This window comes from Falco cherrug, chromosome 1 (genome assembly GCF_023634085.1).
Source record: "Falco cherrug isolate bFalChe1 chromosome 1, bFalChe1.pri, whole genome shotgun sequence".
NCBI classification, from domain to species: Eukaryota; Metazoa; Chordata; class Aves; order Falconiformes; family Falconidae; genus Falco; species Falco cherrug.
The window spans coordinates 20,878,940-20,898,014 of NC_073697.1; the positions used below are offsets into that span (position 1 = coordinate 20,878,940).

General features: G+C 38.6%; 1 protein-coding gene across 5 annotated transcripts in view; it reads left to right on the forward strand.

Moving 5' to 3' along the window:
* Positions 1-19,075, forward strand: part of PDE5A (phosphodiesterase 5A) — a 139,637-nt gene that overhangs the window by 118,190 nt on the left and 2,372 nt on the right. For all 5 annotated transcript variants that reach the window (XM_027797560.2, XM_055721547.1, XM_055721555.1 and 2 more), the window contains 9 exons: positions 4,352-4,498; positions 6,695-6,820; positions 8,896-8,990; positions 12,303-12,390; positions 13,526-13,626; positions 13,721-13,798; positions 14,660-14,723; positions 15,262-15,336; positions 15,843-15,926. In XM_027797560.2, coding sequence (XP_027653361.1) covers positions 4,352-4,498; positions 6,695-6,820; positions 8,896-8,990; positions 12,303-12,390; positions 13,526-13,626; positions 13,721-13,798; positions 14,660-14,723; positions 15,262-15,336; positions 15,843-15,926 — 858 coding nt within the window. The remainder of the gene's footprint in view (positions 1-4,351; positions 4,499-6,694; positions 6,821-8,895; positions 8,991-12,302; positions 12,391-13,525; positions 13,627-13,720; positions 13,799-14,659; positions 14,724-15,261; positions 15,337-15,842; positions 15,927-19,075) is intronic.

Here is a 19,075-nt window from a genome sequence, read left to right on the forward strand (position 1 = left end):
AAGTATTTCAGTGGGCATTGCAGAACTCAGTCTAGTTTTGGAAGTCACTCTTGACCTTTGAGGATAGAGCACTCATTAGCCCTTTAAAGTTTACATTCTTCTTCTCTCAAAATTTAAAGAAGCTCTTGTCTTTTCAGATGTACAGCTTTGTAGTACCAAAAAAAAAAAAAAAAAGTAGTTCTTTCTGTTTTGTAACTGAACACAACGTGAAATTTAGTCTTTTCCCCTAGCTAGGACACATGCTGTCACAGAGTTACTCAGCAGAATCAATGGTATGTGAAAACAGATACAGGACTTCAGCTTTATAACATGATATTGGAATTGATACTTGTACTATCTTTGAATCATTACAGTTAATATATAATTTATTAGTGAGACATGGCATTGGCAACAGAAATCAGTACAGTAAGTTGCAAGTAAAATTTGCAACAACAGAATTATGAGCAAGTGGTTTCTCCAACTTAAAACTGTACCTTCAAGTAGATCTAATTTGTGAACTCCTGAAAGGTTTAGATTGGAGGAGCAAAGCCTTACATGCAGAATTTCAACCTACTGCCAATAGCCTTGGTTTTCTCCTCAAGGACCCTATGATGAGACATGATTGCAGACCGTTACCCTAAAAATCCACATGTTAGTCACGTGGTTAATACTCCTGCACTGCAGTCTTTAAATTGAATCAGTTAAAACCTTATTCCTAAAACAAGGAAGAGAGACAAATCTTGCTCTTTAAGTATCTGCTGTTAGCGTGTACCCTTTGAGATACGGGATCATTGCTGCCATTTTCCTTTGCCTCTGTATTCTCAAAATAGAATACAATTAAATTTTGCAACTATCAACCTCTGTCATTTCTTTTCTGAAACTATTTGCTGTTTCTGTGCATTGATGAAGGCAGCAGTACTTGAAAAGACACAGGGCCAAGTGAGTTGCAAGATCAAGTTGTTCATGTTAAAGACATCAGCACTCCTGTTCCTAGTCTTAACCTAAGTGCTCGACAAATAGTGACAAAGGGTGTACCTGCTACCCAAACTGAGAAAGCTAACTTACTTAGCTTATCTTAGTTGTGGGAGAGACAGGTGATTCTAGAAAGCATTTTAGAGCAAGTGATTATTTTAAGTACTGATTCAGGGATATATTTAAAAGTGGCAGTTCCTTTGTTTTGCAGACGATGTTTTCCTTGCAATCTAACTTAAACTGTTAGCAGGGGGTAGGGAAGGTTTTTTTTCTTTTTCAGTGTGCTGACAAAGACTTTCCAAAAACTTACCTGAGGTAGTTGTGCTAGTATTTTCCCCTAATTAAGAATAACCCTTACCACGTTACTGGGATACCTTTGTGTTGACTATCTTTCCATTAACACATCACAGAAAGACTTCAGTTTTGAAATCAGCATGTGGAACAGCTAACTAAGATAACCACCTTGCCTGAAGTGACAGCTGACGTTACTCATAGTTGATTCCAGGCTTGTAATGTTATGTGTGGAGATGCAATCCAGGTGCCTAAATTGCAGTGGTGTAGCAAGTCAGTGTCTATAAACTGGACCCTCTGTGGTGGCTAAAGCTAACACATGTCATATTATAACTTTTGTTCCACTACTGAGGATCAGCTGATGAATGGCAATTTACTTGGCTTCAGATTTTTATTAATTTCTAGTTTCTGCTCATATCATTGTATGAAGCCAGCCAAAACAGATTAAAATCATGTTACTGGATGTACCTTTTTGTGATTTGCTTTGTTTTGCTTCTAAATAATCTGACAGCACAGAAAATAGATGCTTCATCAGGCAGTTGGACTAGATGATCGTTGCGAGTCCCTTCCAACTGGAACTATTCTACTCCGTACTATATTCTATTCTATTCATTGATTATCTGCCTTGTGTAATGGGCTGTAGTCAAATTTTTCACTTTCATCGTCATTTCCACATGCTACGGAACGTCATATTGCATTAGTTACCTCCTTTGAGCCTGGATACTGTCTGCAACCTGTGTTTCATCATACAAAGCAGACGAAACAAAGCAAAACTGTTTATAGTTGCCACTCAGTTTCCACAGTGGTCCCACGTTTTCCTTAGCCTTCCTTTTGCTGCCAGTATATTTATAGAAATCATTTTTGTGGCCCTTCCCACCCCTCATTAGTTCCAAGTCAAGCTGAGCTCTGGTTTTCCCATCTTTATCCCTGCACATTTTGGTAACGTCTCTGTAGTCTTCCCAGGTAGTCCATCCCCATTCCTCCTTCTGTGTACTTCATTTTTTCATTTGAGCTCACTCAGGAATTCCCTGTTCATCCATGCTGGCCTTTCACCATGCTCACCTGGCCCCCTGCATGTGAGAATACACTGTTCTTGTGCTTGAGGCTTTCATTGAAGGTAGTGCCATGGTGTATGGAATGAAGTTATAAGCTTTACCTATAGGTTTTTCAATCACAATAGAAGACAAGTTTTCAAAATTATTTTCTATACTTAACCAGATAACGGAGTCACTAATTAATTATTCACTAGTAATTACTATGAATACAATGCCTATAGTGAGCAATAGTAATTAAAAACTGACCGTTATGCAAAGAGAGGAGTGAGTTAGCACATTTTCTTCTTGACTATTTCATGCTCTTTATAGTATTCCTGAGGTGAAGAAATGGAGCGAGAGGTTATAGTTTGGTCAGTGCTTACAGAAGCTGACCATAACTGAATAACTTGAAATTAAAATAGCTGATGAACTTTCATGCTGCAAAATGGGGGGCACATAGCTCTGCTGGCTTTCGTAAGTAAAACAGGAAATATCTAATCCACTTAAATAACACTTGAATAGCTACAGAGTGCACTTTTTTATGCCTCAGCTGAAATGAAACTTATTGTTGTGGATGTCAAAGGCAAGAGATCAAGGAAGGGAAAGATAAATTATAAACAAAGTCAGAACACAGGCATGAGGTGTTCAGTTGAACTCCTACGGTGTCCTTCCATCCCTTTCCTCATAAAATACCAGAAAGTTGCAGTTTTTCAAAGGATGTCATTAGAGTTCCTGAATGGTTGCATTATTTTCCACTGAACATACAGACCTGGTGGTTCCTTCATATGCTCATAGGTGAAATACCACATGAATCCAAACCGAGGAACACAAAATTAATGGTACAAAAATGTGTAAGAATGCTGGATTTTTTTTCCTGTGTAAATGCTATTTTTGTGATTTTTCCATGATTTTCCAATTCTGACAGACAGGAAAGATAAAAGCAAACTTACACGGAACAGAGACTGGTAGGCAGTTATGAGGAGAGCTGATCTGCGTGCTACATGTAATAGTACTGTAGATCATGACACATGCTTCCTTTTCAGTGTCAGTCTTCTAGGACACAGTTCCCCATGTTCCCCATGCTGGGCAAACGTTTTCCCCTAGAATTACAAAGAGGAAGACAAACACATGGATTTGTTAATTTCCTTCACCATTTCAGTTTTACCTGATTTTATTTTAAGCACACTCGTATATATGAGGTGAAACAACTGTAAAGAAGTAGCACTGAGAACTGAACCTTCTGTTTTACTGAAAAAACTCCTACTAATTTTTGTTCCATAGCGTAAGGCTTGCTCCGTTTATTTTGTTACAACCTTAACATCTGTATTTTGAAGGGCAACCAATACCTATACTCTGAATTTTATAACTAGAAAAAGTAGATTTGTGATACATAGAGTTGTAATACATGTAATGAATGGAGATATTACTGATAATAAAAGTTACAGATTTTAAAAGTATAGAGTTGGGGGTTTTGTCTACTTGATAATTTCAAATTTCACGTTGAAAGTTTGTGATTGTACTCTATTACACCAAAAACATTGTCCAAAGTTTTTAAAGGTTACTGATCACAGGTGAACCCTGATTTTTTTAGGTTTCTAGCCCTGAGAAAACTCTGGCTGTAGATGTTCTACTTCAGCACTGAATGTGGATTCTGTTAGGAATTCTGTTCTACTGACATCTCTTCCCTTACGATTTTTAGAAGATTGTCAACAGTTACAGATTTTGATGTCTGCCTGTCCACAAAAGCAAACATACAACTCCTCTGCCTTATTTCCTCAGTCTCCCAATTTCATACATACTCTTGGTTACAATTTGCTTTAGGTGATTTAGGTAACCGACTGGCCAGGTAGTCCCTTCCTGATTCTCTTACCTATGGAAAAGTGAGTTAAACCTAAGCAAATAAGGTAACGTTAAACAAGAAAGGCTAACGACAGATAAATAAGAAGTAATCATCAGATTTCAGTACAACGTGAAGGCACAATTTAGTATCTCACTACTTCTCTGTTGAAAAAGCAGGTATTCATATTAGCTTTCTCCTTCCTAGTGCTAAGTTGTGTTCTTCTATTCTTCTCTAGGCTGCCGTGGTACCATCTGCACAATCTCTCAACCTAACTGACTTCAACTTCAGTGATTTTGAGCTATCAGATTATGAAACAACGCTGTGTACAATTCGGATGTTCACAGACCTCAACCTGGTGCAAAATTTCCAGATGAAACATGAGGTATGAATGCTGTCAAATGCTGCTTCACATAAAAAGACAACTTAATTATTAGAAAATTGGGAGAACAGTGAAATGAGCCTACCGTAAATATGATTGGAAATCTGTATTGAAGAGTAGTTAGCGAACTAGGAAGGGATATAAAGTGGGCAGTACTGGGGTTTGTCCCAAGTTTGGTTCTACTGAAGGTTTTACTAATATTTTACTAACAGTCAAGTGCATAAATTAAAAATGGTAAACAAAAGAATAGTTTGTGGTAACAGAGAAAACCAGGTCACAGCTACTAGTGTCAGAAACTGTGTAAAAGTCAGTAATGTGCCTTAGTAGCAAAAAGGGGCAAATTTCATTCCTTACTGACAGTGGTATTTAAGGCCCATGGAGTAATTATATTGTAGCTTATATCTGAAGCGACACACAAAGATACAAATGAATTTAAAAAAAATAACAATTTAGGAGACTGAGCAAAGTTTGAATGAATTAATCTTGTTTTCTCCAGAAAACAGAACATCAAGGAGGTAGATGATAGCAGCTTTTCAGTTAAGTGAAAGTCTGTTATAAAGAGGACCATAATATTGTTGTCTATGTCCATATAAGGTAGTAAAAGTAATTAGTTTAGTCTTTCCCCCACAAAAGATTAGAGATTAGGGGAACTTTGTAGTTACGGAGATAGTAAAGAGTGGAACAGATTACTTAGGCGGGCTGTGGAAACTTCCCTGAAGGTCTCTACCAGTAGATCTAGTTGTAGATATGCATCTGTCAGAGGTGATCTAGACAGGTATTCTTATTTTACTCCTGGTGGTCCTAGAGGTTGACTAGATCATCTTTTAGGCCTATTCCAGTCAATTCACACAATTTCTGTTTGTAAAAACCTTCGGTTTTAAATACTTTATTTCTGCTTTATGTATTTTTCAACAAAACTTCCAAAGCTCAGTATCAAACTGCAAAATTAATTCAGAGGGCTTCATAGGCAAGCAAATAGGTAAAAGAAAACAGGTTCTCATTTCCTAGATCACCAGTTTATAGACCAATTTAGATTAGCAGTGTTTCAGGGCTGAAAGAAGTACTGTATTACCTAGTTTGATCTCTTGAATATCCCAGTCCTTAGTTTCACCTTTGTCATAAGGCCAAGAACTTGTACTTCCTTAAGGGTTATGTCCCATCAGAAGAGAGGGAGTCAGGTAGCCCAGTAATGAGTGGGCTCCTAGTTCCTAGTGGAGCAATTGTAATGGATTTGCAAAACCAAAATAACACAACAATAGATGCATAATGATGACACGTCACTAGAAGCAAGAGCATGTTGACAGCTTTGAAGCTATGCTTTCAGCTTTCCAACCTACAAAACTGGCAGTAGCCTAGCCTTCCTTTTTTAACAGTGGAAAGGCAGAGAATACTGCTGCCTTTATCTGTGTGGAATTGTTATGTGGGTGAATGATATGGTATTTTCATTTCTGTCAGTACAACATCCTTCACTAAGAACACTAAACATTTTCTTGAATGAACCAAAGCCTAGATGCTCAGGCAGCATTTAACATAGAGCAGTATGCTGCAACAATTTAAACCAAGGGACCTGTTCTAGTATACATCAAATTACTATCTGACTTTCATATCTTTTACTTCATTAGAATTGAAGTATAACCCACAACTTGTAGCACTGTTGTGTAAAACTTCCAGGATATACTTTCTTCCTGCATAAAACAATACTACCCAGCAATACAGTAATCGCTGTCTTTCTTCATACTCACTGGCTTTCCAAAGTCCAATTCTGCTTGTCTTTTGACAAGCTGCTATGAGAGAAAAGCTGCATGTTCATTATTAAAACAGGTCTTAAGAGAAATCTGTAATTAAAAAAATAAATTTTCTCGATCAAGTATGTTGTTAAAAACAAGGATTTTTTTTCTCCCAGTTATCTCAGCATAATTCAGTTTCTGAGTTAACAGCAGGGCACCTGACACTAACATCAGGCCCTTAGTAATAAAAACCCAAACCCACAACTACTGCATACTCCATGAGTAACTGTAAGCCTATTCTTACCTATGTTCATAGTTACAAGTATGTTATATTTGAAGTTACTTGAGTTAAAAGGAGATATTTTTTCTGTGAGAGACAGTTTTCAAGTGGGATTAGAGAAATATTTGTTTTCATAAAAATAATAGATTTCTAATACATTTACCGTTAACTTTATGATGCTGTTTCTTAAAGGTTCTCTGCAGATGGATTTTAAGTGTAAAGAAAAATTACCGGAAAAATGTTGCTTATCACAATTGGAGACATGCCTTTAATACAGCGCAGTGCATGTTTGCTGCTTTAAAATCTGGTAAACTTCAGGTACATTTTGCTGTTTGTTTCTTCATTAAGCATTTTCTGGCTAAACAAAGTCTATAATGCATTGTTCTGATTGTCGTGTCAGTAGGATGTTCATCATTCTGTGGTACTCCTAGTAAAATCCGAATATTTCTGCTGAAGACTTCTGGCTTTAAGGGCTTGCTTTGTGAAATTGTTGTCGTGTTGTTATGTCCCCAGTTTCAGTTAAATCCTCTGGAAGTGATCAGGTGGGTGTTCCCAATGGCAGTATCTCAAATAAGGCACATATATGATCATGCCTTTTTATAAAGTTAATGCTTATGACACAAGCAAGTCGAAAAGGTGGAGAAGAAAAGGAACAACCCTGTTTCAGGATGCTTCCTTATAACATTTACCAGGAAATGTTTTCAGTTTGAACACAGAGCTGAGTACAGCTTCAGACAAACAACAGAACATTTTCGGGAAATAAAAGATTTGAACGCTCATTTCGGTGCTTTTGAACAATGTTTCAACCTTCCACTTAAGAGACATAATAATTTTTACTAAATCATAATAATTATTTATTGCAAATACTGGAGGGCTAGATGATCCCCCAAATAAGAAAGGTATTGATTAGTAATTTTTGCGAAATACCTTTTTAGGGTTTGGTTTTATATTCTTGAAGAAACCAAAATGTTTCTGTTCATTTTAAATTAACGTGTTTCTTCAGTTTGATTACAGAGAATTGTTATTAGCTGGTTTGTACTATTTTACAGTAAGCACTTCTGAGAGAATAAATAAATGCTATTTGTAGACCAAAACCCAATAATGATAATGAAGAGACATTCCCTTCCTCTACAAACTTTGTCTCAGTCAAGAAAAAAAAAAAAGATAGACAAAAGGCGCTGGAAGAGACAAAGGCAAAGGGCTTTCACATTCATTCTGTACTGAAATGGACACGTCTGCTCTGTGTGCAGTCTCGCAATCTCTGATGATCCTGATAGCTTGCTTGCTATTTTTGGAATCCTGTCAGTCTTCACTGCAATTTCCAAAATTGTTTTATTCATAACTACACAGTTAGGAACTCCACACTGATTTTCATGTCCTAGATTCTGGAGTCAGAACAGCATTGAACGTAAATCTCGGTTTTCTCTAGTTTGAAGGGAAAAGCAAGCATCAGGGGAGACATCTTCCCAGCAGAAACAGTAAATCAGTCATTTCCAAACTGATTTGTCTTTTGACTAGGCTAAGGACGGGTTTCGTTGTCTAAAAAGCAGATGCAAGTCTACAGAAATTGTAACTTCTTAAAGAAAATTTGGATTTGATTGTACGGAGGGTAGAGTGGCAGCGCTGTCACTAGGTTCTTCAAATTCCTGTCCAGACTGCTGTGCCTGCTATCCTTGTGCCATTACACAATGCTGCATGAATACTGTAGCTTTTTCCAGCTTCTGTTTCTCACTGGACAGACTTGCATGAATTTTCTATCTGATTCTATTGAACAATATTAAAGATTTGAAATAGTCACAGAAGAGAAACTGTAACCTCTCTGCTAATCCTTGTTGGAGCTCTAGAATAAACACTTCAATAACGGTAGTCAGATATTGGTTACTTTAATTTTCCATGGGCTTTAAACTTCTTCAATTTATTTGCCCAGCAATCAACGAAAAACATGACATTTTTCTCTTCTGGTTATTCCAAGGACGTTTGTTACAATGAATTTTTAGACCTCCTTAGGGTACGTAGCCTGACTCCCTTGAGGTAACAGAGGGGCTGAGCTAAAATTCATGGGGCCAGATTTTAAAAAAGATTCCTCATTCTCTCTCTTCGCTGCCAGGTGACATGACGCAAGTCGCTTCCTCTTCCGTATCGGTTTTCTCATCAGTAGAGAGGGCTAGATGATGTTCCCTCTGAAAACTGCATTGAGGTCTGTGGAGAATGATTATTACTGCACACCATGTCTTCAGAGATAACCCTTATTCTCAGCATTTTATGTCCTTGTCCTTCATGGGCCAGAACTGTATCTGCTATGTGGGTAAAGACAAGACAGCAGATATAAAACACATTGTGCAAAACAAATCCCCATCACAAAGCTAACTCACTTCTTGTTTTACTGTCTACAGAGCAGACTAACTGACTTGGAAACACTGGCTTTGCTGATAGCAACTCTAAGCCATGATTTGGATCACAGGGGAGTGAACAACTCTTATATACAAAGGTAAGTAAGTCTGAGAGAAGTTAAAAACAAATGAATACCGAAGTCACAGAGCTATAATTAAGTACAACCTAATTGATTTGATGCTGTGAGGCCACGCAAAGGAGCAGGTTTTTACAAAGCAGTAAGTGTAAGATCAGCCAGGAACAATCAAGAGTCCAAAGCAAAGGTGCACCTCAATTGTTGACTAACTGTGATGACAGATGAAGTGAACTCTTTGTAGACTGAGCAGGGGCAGCATCTTTCTGCTCCTGTTCTGCAAGTCTCATCCCCTGTTTTCCATACAGTGACAGCAAAAGGTTCCAGCTTGTAAGGGACAGCGTGTAGGAAATGTGCAGCTTTTCAAACTGTTGTTCCCCGTCTAGTCTGGGCAAGCACAGAGCTGAGATCTGCAGCCTTCTGTTACAAAGGTGTCTCCCTGCCACTCTGAACTCTGATTGTTTTACTCATGATTTAGCCATGTTTTTCCAGAAATCTAAGTTGATTTGAACAAGATACATATTTAAATTCACATTAAAAATGTATGACTGTTAGGCATTGATTTTGGGTTATCTGTACTCTTTTAACTTTGATCAATTCTGGAGTTACAGAAAAAACCTTTACAAAGTCAAAATATGTTTAAAACCTTGAAACAAAATATTTTTGCTAAACAATTTATTTCTCTTTGAAGTTATCAAAATGAACCACCTGAACTCTTTTAAAATCTTCTCCATGTTTTATTTTTTAACTAAAAATACTTGGGTTTTTTAGAATTCATTAATTGTTTCAGATCTGCCCAAATGTGGTTTTCGGTGAATTTAGTATTCACTTCAAATAACAGTATATGATTCCTCAATTAAATAAATAGCTTTACTTAAAACATGGTATAATGTGATTACTGTGATACAGCAATGTGTCCTGATCTGACCAGATACAGAGAAACGTATACTTGTTCCTTTTTCTGACAGAGCTGGAGAGTGGTTTTGAAGCTACCTTTGGAAGAAGTAGTCTGCTGTTCTCACTGTGTGTAAAGTAAGATACTAGGGGAAGAAAAGATTGTCTGAGACAGAGAATACTGAAAGGCAGGAAATAATTAAGCTGAAGCAGAATTCCTGCCTTTCAGATATATGTTCAGAATTATGCTAAGATTGATGTGTAAAGCAAAAAAAAACCCAACAAAAAAACCCACACAAAACTGAAAGAGTAACCTTTTTCTAGTTCCCTAATGGGGGATTCCAGCAGTAACTGTAGCCTTGCAGTGATTGGAACCAGTTAGCTATTTTTTGCTTTATTTATTTAAAAATAAATTTCCTGGAAGACATCTGGAGATGCGTCATCTCCTCTCAGAAATGTCCTGGGAAAGTGTCATAGACAGCAAAATCTAACATTCACACATGTTGTAAAGCAGAGATGGTTACAGCTTAATAATTCTTTTTCAATAGAAAGTTCAATGAATTTTGTTCTTAAACCCCTCTTTGCAATCTAAATGAAAAGTTATTTTTCCAGGAACAGATGCCTTTTGTTTCTTCCTTGGAAGCAGGGGGAGTGAATACTTTTATGATTCTTTCCTTAAGCAGCAGGGTTTCAAAAATTAAAAAGGTCCTGGTAGGAGAAATTACAGGAAAGGAACTGCCTAAAGGTCTTTTGGTAGATACACAGGGGTTTCATTTTCTTTTTCTTCCAAACCCACACGTAAAGTAGGGCAAGCAAAGAGTATGAAAACTGCCTACCCAAACCACTGTGTTCAGAAAGCAATGGCGTCCTTTGGCCTGGTGTGGTGGCTTAATAGAAATGCTGTGGACTACAGACATAGGACCTGAGTTTATTTCCAGCACTTGTGTCTTCCCAGCCAGCCAGGGTCTGCAAGTCCTGAGCAAGCTCTAGTTTGGTGTAGTACTTGGGAAGATAACCTAAGATATTTCTCACATATTTCTCTCTTCAGTCAGGATGAACTTTAGGGGACACAGTATGCATCCCACTTAACTCAATGGGAATTTCACCCAGCATGTGTTGGCACCATCCTACAGTTTGTTTCCTTACAGAAACACGCCAGTGTATTTCTCTATACTGCTTTTGCAGTGGTCTCAGAGGAGGTGCTGGGCAGCCAGCCCATAATCCTCAGGGGCTTGCATCCTTTAATCTCCCTTTCCGCATTTTTGTTTGTCTTTCCATCTTTCTCTCCACATTTTTGTGCTTCCTAAATCCCCAGAGTCTCCTCTCATGACTTTTATTTGGGTGCACTCCTTACGTAGGGACCCAGTCCTGCAACTGCTAGTTCATGTGAATGATTCTTAATCATATAAAAAGTCCCATGGAACTATATGCTAAAAAAGAATTTCTTGCACGATTACACATTTGTAGGTCAGATCAGAATTAGAGTGACTGTTTCAGGATTAGCAGCAAAACAGACTTCTAGAAGAATCCCAGTTTAGTTGAAGAGATGACAACATGGGACCAGGGGCTGAAAATGGAGATACAGTAGCAAAAGCTAAGAACTGTTTCATGCAATGAGAAACAGTGGGAAATTAGAAATCATCAGAAGGGAGGAGTTTCTGTATTTTGTCTAAAGCTACCCCAACAGTAAATTCTGACTTTTACACTAAGGTGGCTTTAAATTCTGTGTCTGCCCCATTGGTTTCATGTGGTTTTTCACTGCCTGAAGTACAACCAACATCTTGTTTCCCTTTTGGATTTTACCCTGGGCAAAGGATAGGTAACAATACTGCAGTAGTTTGGTCATGAAAAGAGTGGGGATGAATGAAGTACCAGTACAGCTACTAACACTGGGAAATTACTCCAGCAACGTTTTGGGCCCTGGTCAGCAGGACTTTTTCCATTGGTATCAGCAGGCTTCCAGTTAGGTCTGCATTGTCACTTGCAAGCTCAGTAGTTGAGCTGACTAAATATGCCAGGCAGCTGCTTAAAATGTTACAAAACCCAAACCTGCCGTTTACATTTTGCTTGTGAATGATCCCCCCTTCTTGCCTTTCCTTTTCCTACAAGAACTTTCACTTTTTATAAAACCTTGTATTACATTCTCAATCCTTGCATGCAGCTGGTCTCTGCAGGTAACAGAAGACAGAAAACTAGCGTTGTCAGTGCTCTGACAAAGTAACAGTACTGTCTTTTTTTATCTGTACTCTCCCAGCATCCTTCCAAATGTATTCATTTTGTCTGGCCAGTTACACAGAAGGGGCAAAGGAACTGGTTAAGAACAAGCATGGGTGGGTGGGGTTAAACTGATAATGAGAAGAGGATTTTAAAAGAGAAGTTATTTCTGGATTAGTATCATGCTTAATTTAATTTCTCCATCTAATGGGTCTTTTTACTCCTCAGAAGTGAACATCCACTGGCTCAACTGTATTGCCACTCAATCATGGAGCATCATCATTTTGATCAATGCCTTATGATCCTGAACAGTCCGGTGAGTGCCACAGTTTTGTGTATGCTGAAGGAAACTATTCTCTATTTTACTTTTTATTTTTAGCTTCTGGATAGATTCCCACCCTTATACATTCCTAACTGATCTTTATTCCTTTTTGGGTAACGAAAGCAAACGCAGCAGTTTTGAAATCACAGTGCCGTTGCTGAGTGCCACCAAACCTTTCCAAGCGTTGCTAATAAGGGAAGCCTTGTTAATATCCTTTTGAGTACCTGTTTCCTTGGACCAAAGGAAACAAAGAGCTTTGTTGCCATTTTCATGACCTCTTATGATCCACCGAACAAACCCAAGTCCTTGCTCTCAGTTTCAAAAAACATTCCGGCCTATACATACACAAAGCAGCCCTGATGAGACCAAACCAAACACTGCTAATGTTGACATTCCAAAGTGAAGCCAAACCTAAGTTAAGTAAATATGCAAATAAAACTACATTCTTCTCGTTTTATATTATTAACTAGTTCTAAGACCAGTTACTCTGCCTGCACGATCATTTCAAAGCAGTATGTGTTCACTGCTCATTTCATATCGCAGGTATGGTACTTCTGGCACCCTTTGTACTGTAATGATTCTTTCCAAATCAGACGGAAAAATATGGAAAAAAGGTGGAGGCAGGTTGCCATTTCACCAGCTCCAAAGTACTCTGGTTTAACAGTGGGTTGCTGAGCTTATATTTCTATGTCATAGCTGGTTATTTTTGTTGCTTCATAAAACGAAAGTATTTTCATTTACACAAGGTGTATAGGCAGGTGCTGGAATCTATTAGAGTTCCTCTGCTTCAGGGAGGGGGAAAGAGGAAAGAGAACTGCTATGATACGGCTTGTGGCAAGTGTAATTTTGATTAATGGAATGCACTTAAAGGCTTTGATGTTGCTCTGCTTGTAGTTCCATTTTGTAACAGTCGATTATGATGATGTTGCTGTGCCGCTTTCTGCCATTACTCAAGAAGACTGGCAGTTTAGTTTTTAAATTGGGAAATTTGCAAAAGGAAGCAGGGCAAAAGAATGACATCAGATGTCAGCAAGCAACTCATAATGATTTAGTACCTAAGAGACATTTTAGCAAACTGGTGTGCTGTTGCCCATTTCACTAGTAACACTGGTTTTGTTTTTTTGTAAAGGGCAATCAGATTCTCAGCAGCCTTTCCATCGAAGAATACAAGGCCACACTGAAAATGATAAAACAGGCCATTCTTGCCACAGACCTAGCGTTATACATAAAGTAAGTCAGAAGCAAGTTTGGCTGGATCATCATTGCTGGACGTTTGGATTGTGTCAGCACACTGCAAAATCTTTTGTTTTAACTTCTTTTAAAGGAGGAGAGGAGAATTTTTTGAACTTCTAAGGAAGAAGCAATTTAATTGGGAAGATCCCACCCAGAAGGAGCTATTTTTGTAAGTAAAAGCAGAATGAGTAATAAGTCAGCTAATGTTACCAGGTACCCACTTTTCCTTTCCATGTTGCTGTGGATTTCATTAAGACTAGGAGATCTGTGTGCTGCAGGCCTGGGCAAACCGGCACTGGTACATAGGTCACTGAATGACTCCCTGGGCTGGAAGTACTAAGTCTGCAACCTGTGTGCTAAACTTTGTTAGGAAGCGTGTGGAGTCACATGAGCATTTCTGTTTTTCCTAAAGAGTGCAGGGTTTCTGTCTAGGTGCCATGTTCATTTTCTCTTGATACTTCATACTTAAATATTGAATTGCTGAAACCAGTAAGTAAAGATTCAGGGCAGGCAGTTTGTTTTGAAGTGGATTCCTTAGCGGCAGTGAATTAAAAATAAGATTAATAGAGACATACTGTAATGCGCAGCTACAGAAAAATAGTCTTACATAGGCTGTCTCAGAAAGGAAGGATTCCGTATTTCAAATTCAGTGCCTTTAATTTAGTCCTGTTCTGTGTCTGTTCTTGTTTCAGTCCTTGGCCTTCATATTGTCAGTAAAGATGGCAGTTACTGCTAATGTCAGAATAAACAAATGTCTGTCTAGTATCTCTAAATAAAGAGTTCATTTGATGTGAATCCACCAAATGAACCAGTCCAGATTTGCTCATTTCTGTGTGCTCGTTTCACACAGGTGAAAGTCTACTACACCATCGAACCTTGGATAACTTTGTAACTTTGCTTTAGTTTCACTTGTTTTTCTGACTTTGATGTTCCTTGAAATTTTATATTGTTTTAGTAATCACTTGACTTGGTGGCTACATACATTTCATAATACAGTCACTCATAGATTTCTTTCTGTTTTTTTCGACAGAGCAATGCTGATGACTGCTTGTGATTTGTCAGCCATAACCAAACCATGGCCAGTTCAGCAGCGGGTATATGCTTACTTTTAAGATTTACTAAATACAAACTCCACCTAACAGTTCTGCTTCCTCCAGTCAGTCCTTATCGCAAAGGCAGTGGTGGAATGCAGAGATTAGGTAGCAGTCCTTCAAAGTGCTGTAAGATGTTTTTGTGTCTTTATAGCAAAATGCATGCATTTAGCTATGACACCATGTCAGCAGCAATCTGAAGGTAAATCAGGAATCTCAGTTCTTTCCAACATTTCTGTGTTGACTACAAAGCAGTCAGTTGATACAACACACTAGTGTTGGCTGATCTTTTTCTATGCGTTGATCATTCCAGCCATTATCAGCGGTAAGATGCCTATGTGCCATTTTTTTCACTTTGCTTTGTCAGAGTAAATACCAGCACATGCAGGTGTTCTGTTTGTGCGCAGATGTGCGCACAATTAGAATTCAAAAAGCTTGCTGTTGAGCTGGAGAGTCTCATTATGGGAAGTCCCAATTTGATATATCCTTAGGAGAGAGAGGAAACGGTTTTACAGCTCTCAATGTGTGAAATCTCTTACAGATTGCTGAGCTTGTAGCTACCGAGTTCTTTGATCAAGGAGATAAAGAACGGAAGGAACTCAACATAGAACCAACAGTAAGTGACAGAATCATGCAGAATCACCTCTTTCAATACGACTTTTACAAACAGCACTTCACGCTCCATTCAAAAGCCAGGGTTCTCCCACTGACCAACTCCTTCCCTGTCTTCCTACTAGTCAGTTTTCTTCTGTGGCTCCCAAATACCACCAGTGTGTCATTATCTCTGAGCCAGAACAGATAGCATTATTTCTTTAAATCAGTATTACTAAATTGTCTAGGAAATATATTCCTAAATTGGTACCTATTTGCAACCTATCCAAACCGAGTAAGCTTGTGTGTTCTTCTAGCTATTTGGCCTCTCAGTCCAAGGACAATCTCCTAAGGCAAGTTCACGCAGTTGAATTACCTGCATTGCCCTTCACATATACTGATACCCCGCTGTGCTGAGCTTGCTGTGCCTTTTAAGGTGCTGCTTTTTAATTCCAGCCTGTCTCTTTGGCTTTGGTTGGGTTTTCTATTTAATGCATTTAAACACAGAGTTTGTTTACTTCTTCTCTGCAGGATCTAATGAACAGAGAAAAGAAAAATAAAATTCCCAGCATGCAGGTTGGATTCATAGATGCTGTTTGTTTGCAGCTGTATGAGGTATGGTGCCTAAGAAAGAACTGCACATATCTAAAACCAGAACTACTTACTGTAGCCTCTAATAGATGCAGATTTAAAATGAGAATAAAAATCAAATTGAAAACTAGTACCTTAATTTTTTGTTAAGTGTTACATAAGGTTCATTATTCCGTTGAAGATATTATTTAGTATTTATGATTAATGGCATGTTTGTTTGATTAATGCATTTTGTTGTCATTTTTACAACCTAGTGGTAATTGCTGTGCTCAGTGCACTTGGTGTTAGATCTCTGGGTTATATTCTGGATTCTAAAACTAACGCTTTGCTATCCAGGAAAAGAATGGTGTCCATGTAGTGCATTGATAAAAAGTTTTGTTTAAGAGTTTTAAAGAATTCAGAATTCTTCCTGCAAAAGGTGATGTGTGACATGCTGAGCATAGGAAATTTAGCCAAATTTAACATTTCCCATCCCATTTATTTCTTTCATCAAACAGAAAAGCAGTGCATGAGGGAATTCATTGAAGTGTTTTTCATCCTGGTCAAAAACTCTCTAAGGAAAGACTTAGTCAGATATAATGTGAAACAAAACATAATGATTTCTTATTTTTTTTAAACCAGTAAAGCACTAGAGTGAAAGCCTGTTCATTGGGACTATAGCAAGTATTTTACAGGCACTGAGGTAAGAAGAAAGTTGAGGAACAGATAGCCTAACTTGTAAAAATCTTCCAGTGAGAGGAACAAGGCAATTACTCCATATTTTCCCTCTTACACAGTAAACTTTTCTAAAAAGAATCCACATCCACCAGTTGGAAGGAAAGAAGGATAGAGGACAGAGAGGGAGCTACTAGCTGCTGCTCCTGAAACTCACATGTTTCTGTGCTGTAGAAACTGTTTTGTCAGGAAAATAAGGCAGCCTTTGCTGGGAAGCCTCCTAAAACTGCTTCCAGCAGGAGGCAGGCCACTCAAAGAAGACCGAGTATCTGTGGAAAGGTGCAGATGATACTAACAGAAAATTCTTTGAACAGAACTCCTGAGCAGGTTTGAATGCCCACAGCTCCAGAGCCTGAACTTCTATACTTTTTCTTATTATGGGAGGCCTTTACCTTTCCATTTATTAAAATAGCAGAAAATATCACTTACTCTGAGATAAGCACTGCAGCTTACATCTGCAGCTACCAAGTGATACTAGTCCAAACTGTACCCAGCACCTGTGCAGTCCCTGCAAGGAAAAGAGGTGCATTAGTATTTCTAGCTGCTGGGCCCCTGCACTGTAGCTGCGGCTTTGTTAGCCACAGTGAATACAAAGCCATGCCTGGTTAGCAGCCGGCAGCACCTACAGCTGTTTGGAGCCTTCTTCCTTCTCTCTAACTGGGGATGAAAGATGCTGCATCCAAAGGAGGGTCTGAGCAGCATCATTTTTGTCAGAACATGTAGCCTCCTAACAGCTCTGTGTATCACTCTCACTTGTTACCTTGTCTCAAAGCCTGACCTGAACTGGAACAGCACAGCACATAGCAAGCTGACAGTGTCTGGGACTTGATATAGACTCTGAGTATGCCAGCATGTGTCCTGACCTGACAGTGGCCTGCAGGGACAGAGAGCACTAAAGAGGATGGGGAGCCTGTGAGGAAGCGACCCAACCCATAACAGTACTGGTAAATGCAAGGAAGGGGCTACAGTTTGAGCTGATTCAGTGTTTGTTTAGTTTGACTGGGGTGCAAGTAGGGGTTAGTACCTGCTTACACAGGTTTTTGTTTTCTTCAGGGAGTAATAAATGGCAAAACATACAGACAACTTCAGTGTTACTATGAAAACAGACAAGCATATACAGTTCACTCTCTAAGGTTCTAATGCTATAAAAGCAGACAATAAACAGGGTTGTAATGACAGCCTTTCCACTGTTTTCTCAGCTTTCATCCAGTCAGCAGGAATTTGACAGACAGTGCAAACAGAGATGAGTTCCCAATAGAGCACTGCAAGTATGTGACTTACCATGTTATTCAGAGTAGGTCAGATCCCAGTGAACTGAAACGTTGTGGCTTCTGTTAGCTAGGTAATTAGTACAGTTAAACTGAATGATCTGCAAGTCTTCCCTTTAAGTTCAGAAACCTGAAAAAATAAGAGAAACGTGTTCCATCCTTTTCATTTTTTAATTGAATAAAGTACCATTTAGCAGTTTTAAATCCTATTTAGATAGATTCAGATAAATGAAACAGGAAGACACCACAGAGATTTGACAGCTCCGTTCTTCTAGTGGTGTAAATCAATAATAATTCAGTTAAGTCTGCTGGAACTAGTGAGGAGCCAATAAAACCAAAAGGAACTATGAAGACCTGTACAAGCTGATAATTCAGTAGGGTCCTTAGGTAAAGTTACAGGAGAATTAGACCTTGCTACCTCAAGTTATTTGAATGACACCTGAATTCCATGTGAAATTCTGACTGATTTTACGTTTTGTATAGTGACCAGCAGAGGGGCCAGGATTCTTCTCTGTGTACTTGGCAGTTGGTTGTAGTAGTTACAGAATCAGTGAGCTCAAACAGCCTTTCCCAGACCTGGTTGTGTCTGGAACTATTAAGCTTCTGCTTTATGCTCCCAAATAGCGTGAGTTCATTCCAAAAGCCAACAGAACCCTTTATGCAAGTAAGGACTGACTGTCATAGTGTGAGGATACATCTTCATCACTTCCAAGATACAAAAATACTTTTTTCTCCTCCAATTCTATATGTAAATATCGGAACTCAGTTTTCCTTCACTCTGATGTAGTAGTGCAGCCACATCGTGAAAAAATACTTGATCGACTCCAGTCACAACGTTTCCTAAACGTCACTAAGTGTCAAATATAATTTATCTATCATGTGCATACTGTCTTGAAATCAAATATTTCTGGGAGAACTCCTCAGAATCAGTTGATACACCACCAGTGAATATGATCCTGTTGACTGTACCTGCTTGGTGTCCTCTTACCGTTCCAAGGTCATCCTTATGACCAGCTTGCTCTACATTCAAAGAACTGGCTTGCAAAGTCAGTCCGTGCATAGTGCTTCACTAGGAATACTGGACAGGTCACTTGCACATAGTAGAGCATAATATTTCACGTGGCTCCTTCTGTACCTCTGTATCAAGCGCTGTACAGACACTGCCGCTCAGTCAGGTCTGTACTAGCGCCA